General features: G+C 34.9%; 1 protein-coding gene across 1 annotated transcript in view; it reads left to right on the top strand.

Annotated features, from left to right (window-relative positions):
• The window catches only part of Col19a1 (collagen type XIX alpha 1 chain), a 409660-nt gene that overhangs the window by 350203 nt on the left and 51275 nt on the right, over positions 1-8182 (top strand). The window contains exons 32-34 of the mRNA XM_008856281.2: positions 3316-3420; positions 3500-3553; positions 3800-3853. Of these exons, the coding sequence (XP_008854503.1) occupies positions 3316-3420; positions 3500-3553; positions 3800-3853 (213 nt within the window). The remainder of the gene's footprint in view (positions 1-3315; positions 3421-3499; positions 3554-3799; positions 3854-8182) is intronic.

Consider the following 8182-nt stretch of genomic DNA (forward strand, 5'->3'; position numbering starts at 1 on the left):
CTCTCTCTCACACACACACACACACACACACACACACACACACACACAAATATCTTACTGCTATTAATTCTTTTGTATTTTATCTGTAAGGATAAGGGCAAGGATATTTTTGATACTGGGTGAATCTATATATGTGTATGCTTTTCTGTGAGATGCTAAGATTTAGTGAACCAGGGGAAAATTTAGCCCATCATGCCCATCCTTATATTTCCTGTATATGGAGGAAAAGAAAGTGTGTATGTGTATACTTACAGGTAAATTCATTTATATTCCTGATATCTATTGCAATGATTTAGACAATGCCATGCATGTAGACATGAATAAATTGTTATTTATTGAATCTATCAAAAGACTCGGGTTCTAGTGAACATAGTTGTTGGCTAATTAGAGTTTAAAAATATATATGCATATATATGTATATATAGGTAAACATTTTGGAGGTGTTATTAAGAATTCTCAAAAGATAGAATATATGTGGGTGTTTCAGGAAGCCCTCATATTTCATAAGTTGTAATCATATGCCAATCAGTGAATTGTTACCTTTCTCCTCCCACTGAATCTTCATCATAACCATAATGCTATGAGCTCAGGCTATAGTGTCATTGTTATTCACAGAAGAGACTTGAAGTCCCAAGTAGTGAAGTAACTTGCTCAGTCACATAGCTAATAAGTGTAATTATAATATAGGAGTGCAGGTTCTCAAGGTAAGCCCTAGATTCTTTGCAACAGCCGTGGTGTTAGAAATAGATTTTTTTAAAGATTTGTTTTCCTTTTACTCTATGTGTATGACTATATTAGTATGTTGTGTAAATGTCTGTATGTGTAGCACATGTGTGCCTGGTATCCACGGAGGCCATGAGAGAGCATCAGATCTCCTAGAACTAGAGTTACAGATGGTTATGAGAATCCATGTGGGTGTTGGGAATTGAATCCAGGGCCTCTGGAAAAGTAGCAAGTGCTCTTAACCACTGAGGCATCTCTCTAGCCCATAGTTGAATTCTTGAAGGATCCAAAAATTGCACATTTAACCAGAAAGAAATGTTCTGATAGAATATGGAATGAATCAGATAACAGACCAAAAAATCTGTGAATAGATTATGACAAGAAGTGGAACTAGGGCTCCAGGAGTCTCAGGGATGTAAATGATTGACAGTTTTGCCAGTGCAGCATCCTCTGATGCATGTGCTCTGCCATTATTCCTGTCCTAGTACCATCTCAGTAAGCCTCAGAGTCCCAGGAGAGTAGGCTGATGGGATGCAAGCAGGATAACTTGGCAGATGATCCCAACAAACCATATTTAATAGAAAAAAGGGAAAGCAAGTAGTTCCCAACCGAAAATCTCAATTTAAGAATCTGTTTAATGAGTTGACCTGTGAGTGAAATCTAATACTATAGTGTTAAATCCTAATGCTGTTAATGTGTTGGGTACAGACATTAACTCACTGTCAACAAATTTGATTACATTGTTTTCTGCAATCAAAGATGTCTTCAATTAAAGTACTGAAGAGAATAAGCATAATGAGACCAACTGGTACCCCTCCCAGCCCTTCTTCTAGGTTAATCTGTGTCCATTCCCCTTTGCATCAGATTGTGCATTAGCTAATGATTGATGTAATTCTAGTAATTTCTATAAGATAATATTAAGTCATTTTTCAAGAACTTTTATTAAAACCAGTTTCCCTTAATTTAACATTCTGCTAAATCAGGCCAAGGAAAATGAGGTCAGTGTCAAATGCTTCTTTAAAAAATTGTGTTGATTTATAACAATTGCCATTTTTCATAATTTACTAAAATCATCAATCAAATCATCTATCTTAAAATGTTTCATGAAGTTAGTATATCAAGGTTTTGCTCAATATTGATAGAACATGCTTGTATGTCTATAGACGTGCTTCATCTTTTTCATACATTTTGAAGTATGGAAACTGTTTTGGTTCTTTTAAACCACATCTCTACCCCAGCATTTCTCTGTCCCTATAGTTTTTAAGATGCTGTCAGTGGCAGTTCTATAATTACATGTGTGTTTCTTAATTCATCTCTCAGTGTATCTGTTCAATGAAATGTTCCACTTGGTCAACAGTATACATACCTCTGGCTTCTTTTTACAAATTTAGACCAAACGAAAGACTGTCATAGTGTTTAATGTGGCATTCCTGAGGCAGTTTAATGCAGATCTTCTCAATATTGTACAAAAGTACATTCTAAGACATGTATTGTTGGGAATCAAATGTCTGCTGATAGTGATTGGATCAGAAATACTGGATATGGATAGCGTTGGTCTTTCTTGCTAACTATCATCAGTGGCAAGCTTCAGATCCTTTTTCTGTTCAGTGATTCTTCTCATTATTGAAAACGATGAAAATAGAGGCATCTATTGTCCTACCCTGTCAACTGTTCAAGGTTTCCCTCCATCAATGGTCTTTATTCTAAGCCTTTCTAATTCTTATTCCAACAATTTGTTTAAAAGTGAGTTGTTATTAATAAGGGCTTCCTGTAGACATTTTTTCCCTTAGCTATGTGGTAATACAGGTTTATCTTATGATAAGCACAGATACTTAATTCAAGGCCTTCCAGATCCACTAAAGTTTACAGAGAAGGCAATGAAAAGGTAATTTCACTTAGATATCCTGTGTCCTCTTGGTTTTGAACTTGGGGTCCAGTTCAAGTCACTCAAGTACCTGTGCTTAGCAAGAGTCCTTGTGCCAATAAATAAAATGGTAGTAAACACTGTGGAGGGTTCCCCAACCAAATAAGAACATTTTTCTTCCCTAATTTTTTTTTCATTCTCCTTCTTGACTTAGGCTACTAGTTTGATGAGCTCTTTAATCTTGTTGCTTACCACAAACTTTAATACCACCTACCTATTGCTAAGAAATTAAAACTCAGACTTCGTTCTTGAATTGTGGGGGTTTTTTTCCTTATTTATTTGAAATTTTCCTTTGAAATGTCATCAGAGATGTATGTGTTTTTTAAAGTAAAAATTCACCAATATTATAAACAAAGGTTACTGATGAGCTTTGTCAAAGTTTTTAACCTCAAAAAAGTCATCTTCCAAATTGAGTAAGTAAGTTTCTGAAAGCAAAGTGACCAAGCAATTGCTCATTTATAACAAGGGTTCAAATAAAACTTAAGATTGCATGACTGGGGTGCACTTACATATGTGCAGGCAATACACTCATACTCATAAAATAAAATTTTTACTCATAATAAAATTATTATTATAATAATAATAAATAGAACTTTTGAATCAGATCAAACCTCACTGTGATAAATCATTTCATGAACCTCTCAGCAAGCTGTCTTGTTACTCACTAGAACTTCTGTGGTAACTGCCAAGCCGGTGTCCCTGGGCTGAAAAGCAACAAAGGGGATGAAGACAGCGCTGGAGAGCCTGGGAAGTATGATTCTGCAGCCCGGAAGGTAAGAGGCTGGTTGCAAGCCTATGGGCCCTATTGCACACCTTGTGCCCTATCACAGCTGTTACTCCTCTGTCCTCTAGGGTGATGTAGGACCACGGGGCCCTCCAGGAATCCCAGGCAGAGAAGGACCAAAGGTAAGAAAGTCCTCTGTGAGTCTCTCAATTCTATGAAAAATAGAAAACCCCATTTTAAAATACACTACTTTCATGAAATGTTTTTGGAAAGGTTAGTTAAAAGCCATTTGCAAATGTTGTCATTGGATTGTGCCCTGATTCTGTCCAAGTGAAGTGCTGAAAGTATTCTGAAGATAAATCGTTTCCATTGTCCCAAAAGATGTTAAAATGGCTAGTATACACTAACTGAAATTACTGTATTTCTAGGGAAGCAAAGGAGAGCGGGGTTACCCTGGAATACCTGGGGACAAAGGCGATGAGGTAAGAGATTCTACTCTGATAAACAGTCAGGTTGCTTCTCCTCACTCAACAGAGGAAAGACACTGACTTTTCAATAATGCATATTTAGTACTAAAACCATAAAAACAAAGATTAATCAGGGTGTAGTGGTGCACGTCTTTTCTCCCAGCACTCAGGAGGCTGAGGCAGGCAGATCTCTGTAAGATGTAGGCCAGCCTGGTCTACATGGCAAGTTCCAGGCCAGCTGGGGCTACAGGGAGACCCTGTCTCAAAGAGAAATAAATAAATAAATATATACATAAATAAATAAATAAATAAAATAACAAGATAGAGTAGATGTTTTAAATAAATCATTTTAAGTAACTATATATGTATATTTATCACCACTGGTCCAGGTTTGGATTCAAAACAAATAAGGTACATAGTTAATATATTAGTTATGGGTATTCTGTTTGAGAGTATCAAATAATCATTCTATATCTCACAATAAAAGAGGAAAAAGGATGAGTGAGCTTATTAAAGGAAAACCCAGAGTAGTGAAGAGAATTGAAGGAGTAGGTGAACAAGCACAGGAATAAAAGCATCTTGGAAGTCCAGCTGGGAGCCCAAGAAGGACGGCTGGCCCATGATTCAACTTTAACAACCTTGGTCTGTCTCTGTCTCTGCTCACTTCCAAACGCTTGGGAAAAATAAGCTGTGTGAAGTTTCTGACAGGACTAGTTTAGATCAGCAGCTCAACCCTAGGACCAAAGATGTGATTCTAAGGTGCTTTTGAGCTAATGATGTAATTTCTGACTGTAAGCCACAGTGACGCTCAGGATATCATTCTTACCCTGCATAATTCACATTAACTCTTAGAAAAACCAATTAGAATGATGAATTGCTGTTAGTTTAAACAGTTTTGATACTAATAGTTCTTAATGAAAGTAAGAAAGCCATCTGGCATATATTAACCTTGATGTTGGTGCAGAAAATTATAACACTATAAAATAAATCTATTTTTCTACTTGGAGTTATATTTCACATTATAAGTCATCATCATTTATTATTGTTTTTATTGATATTCATTGTGCTCTAGAAACCTTTAGGGTTTGACTTGGGATTATTTTTCAAGTTAAAAATTAAAGAATAAATAATATAGCATTTATTTTCATTTATAAATAAAACATTAAGAGCATTTTGTTTTCAAAACAAATAAGAATTAATGAGCTTTTGTTTCCTCAAGTTCCACAGAAGGTTTTACTAAAGTATCAGCACAATAATGAGTTTTAATAGCCAAATAGCTTTTAACTGCCTAGATTCAAGAGGTAGACTTCAGAGGCAATTGAAAAGGTAATAACAAAAAGATCAAGAAATAATTGGAATTGGGGCTTTTTTAAAGTGACTCTGTTAAATTCACTAGAAGTTAATTTTATTGATTTTGCAAGGTATTCTGCTCTCTTGTGAGCTGAAACCCATTGTATTATTCCTCTAGTATTTTAGCATGTTCTTAAGTACACTTTCTGGATTTTTTGACCTAGACGTACACAAAATTTTTGCAGAATACTCATTAGAGTTCAGGAAGTTCTGATCCCTGTTTCTCATCACAATAGTAATATGAATAAACCTGAGCCAACATGTTGACTTAGTTGGGCCTTTTGAAAAGAACAGAACAGCGTGTCCTTTGTCACCCACACAGATCAATAATAGCAAATATAATCTTGTCATCTCTTTGGACTCAGATACTACCCGAAGTTAGAGTTGTTGATTTATTTAATTAAATAAAACTTTAACTGACAATAAATATGTTTCCAACTGCCAATAGACTATCGACTGTACTGTTTTAACACCAACAAACCCACAAATATGTGTTCTTCATTTAGTGGAAAAGTCACAGAGGGACAGCCCATATCTTTTAGACTTTACCATCTTCAATTTAATTTAAAAACATAGAAGACTTGCCCGTTAGTTGTCTTAGAAAGGTGACATCCTTCAAGTTGTTCACAGATGTTGTTGTATAGCTCACAGCAGGAATTTGTAAGATACTAATAGAGCACAGACCCACCTTTCCTAGCCAGAGGAAGTTCTTCCTTGGAATGCAAATCTTTCTACAATATTTCATGATAATAATTGACAAACGAGACATGAAAAATATCATCAGCCTTTAAGTATAGCAACAGAAAAAAATGAATATTCTTTATAGCAATGAATAGTCTTTGTAGGACTTGCAAAATCAAAAACTCCAAGCAAGTAAATAATTGGGCTATAATGATCACTGAACACAATAAATTTTAATTTGCATTTTAGTTTGGCACTGCATGCTAAACTGACTATCTTAGTCTTGAATATCTATTTGTCTTCTTTAATGACCATCTTGACTTCTAAAATTGTCTTATTGCCCTTTATGCCTCTGTAGCAGCTTTCACTCACTTCAGAATTTCAGATTGTTCAGGGAAGGACTGCTGAGAACTACTTTTTTATTTATGTACTGAGGTTTACTTTAAAGTTTAATGTGGTCAACAAAGGTTAATGAATCCCAAGATTATCAAGTAGACTACCTCACAATTCACTCCGCATCTCTAGACTAACCCAGAATTGAGACAGAAAGTATCAAAATGGGAATATATATGTATATGAATATCTTGCACATGTACATGTAGAGAGAATTATGGAAATGTAGGTGTTTTGAGATAAGAAAATTTATGGTGTAATATCTGTAAGCTGAAATCATTGAAAAGTGACTTTCCCAATGGAAAAATTTCCTTTCCACTTATAAAATTATAAACTCATTTATAAACTGAGAAAGGTGGAAAAATTAAAAGAGCTAGTCCATCACACTGATGTGACTGAGCCACACCTGCACTTGTGCACACATACAGTGTGCCAATGAGATCAGTATCATCTTGAAGGAAGACTGTCTACATTGTTTAACACAAGTACACACAAGATTTTGTCCAAGATTAATTGCACTTGGCATTCCAGCAATAAGCCTGAAGTAACAAGTGATCTCATGTGGCATTGAAAAGACAGACAGACTAACTGAGCTTGGTCCTTAATCCCACTGATGCAGAGAACCTCAATCCAGATCAGCCCTATAGAAATCTCATAAAGAAAGATGTAGTCATTTTACCACAGTCATTTCACCTAATATTTATAACATGTATAAAAATTAATCTTTTGTAACAGCAGAAGGAGTTCTATTACAAGTAACAATGTTAGGGCAACTGAAAAATAATAATTTATTCAATAAAAGAAAGTAAACTTTGGAAGAAAAGGACCAATCTAAAACTTGGGACTTGAATTTTTGTCTCTTTGATTGGTTCATATTTATGCTGCTGTGACTGTTAAACAAGTGTATAGAACTTGATGTATCTCATGTTTATCTGAAGCAACAAAAATGTATTCAAATTTTCCTATAATTATAAAAATGATCGAAGCCTATTATAGAAATATTGAGGAATAAACAAAAATAATAAAAACCTAAATGTTTTCTCTATTCCAACTACACGGAGTAAAAGCAACATTATGGTTGTCTACAATCCCTCTTCCACAAATCTAAACCCTCAAATCTCTGAAAATCCTGGAAAATTACCACAGTTTGGCAGTAAGTTCCCCTGGCAGAAAAAATCTGACCCTAGCTCACACCAATCTGGTCTATTTTTCCTACGCTATCAGAATATCACATTTTACTACAAGAGTGTTTATGTGTTTATTAGAAGGTAATGTTGCAGGCACCACTAGGAGCTCTTTACAATATGCAGAAGGTCTGTTGTTGCCTTTCCAAAGGAAAAAAACTTGAAATTTCAGAATTCTGAAACACACCTGATGGTAAATTTTCCAGATAAAAATTATCTACTCGCCATAATTAAGTAATAAAAATATTCATCACGCCCATATTTTAGGAAATGCATTTATAATTCTTTAAAATTTTAGCCTCTGTGCTTTATAACATTTTGTGACTTCTACTTTTCCATGCCATCCAACAGTTTTCTAAACTATGACTTAATAGTCATAAAAATTTTCACTTTATGAATTTTTTTGAGGCAAGGTCTCCCTATAGCTCCAGATGGCCTAGAACTCTCTATGTAGACCAAACTGGCCTTGATCTCACAACTCCATCTGCCTCTCCTTCTGAGTTCTGGGATTAAAGTCATGTGTCACTACACCCAGCTAACTTTATGGATTATATTTGATTTAATCAACTAATACTCTATATTGGTATAACTGGTAAAGAAACAAATTATAAAAGTTACCAGTTAATCTTGCAAACTTCTTCCCATACATAAATAAATGTACCAGATTTTAAAACCTGCCAAGTGTATTATTATTATCCTAACAATCCAAGTAAGGAAAGAGTGGGAAATACCTTAA

This window comes from Nannospalax galili, unplaced genomic scaffold (genome assembly GCF_000622305.1).
Source record: "Nannospalax galili isolate Female #2095 unplaced genomic scaffold, S.galili_v1.0 scaffold206, whole genome shotgun sequence".
Classification (NCBI taxonomy): Eukaryota; Metazoa; Chordata; class Mammalia; order Rodentia; family Spalacidae; genus Nannospalax; species Nannospalax galili.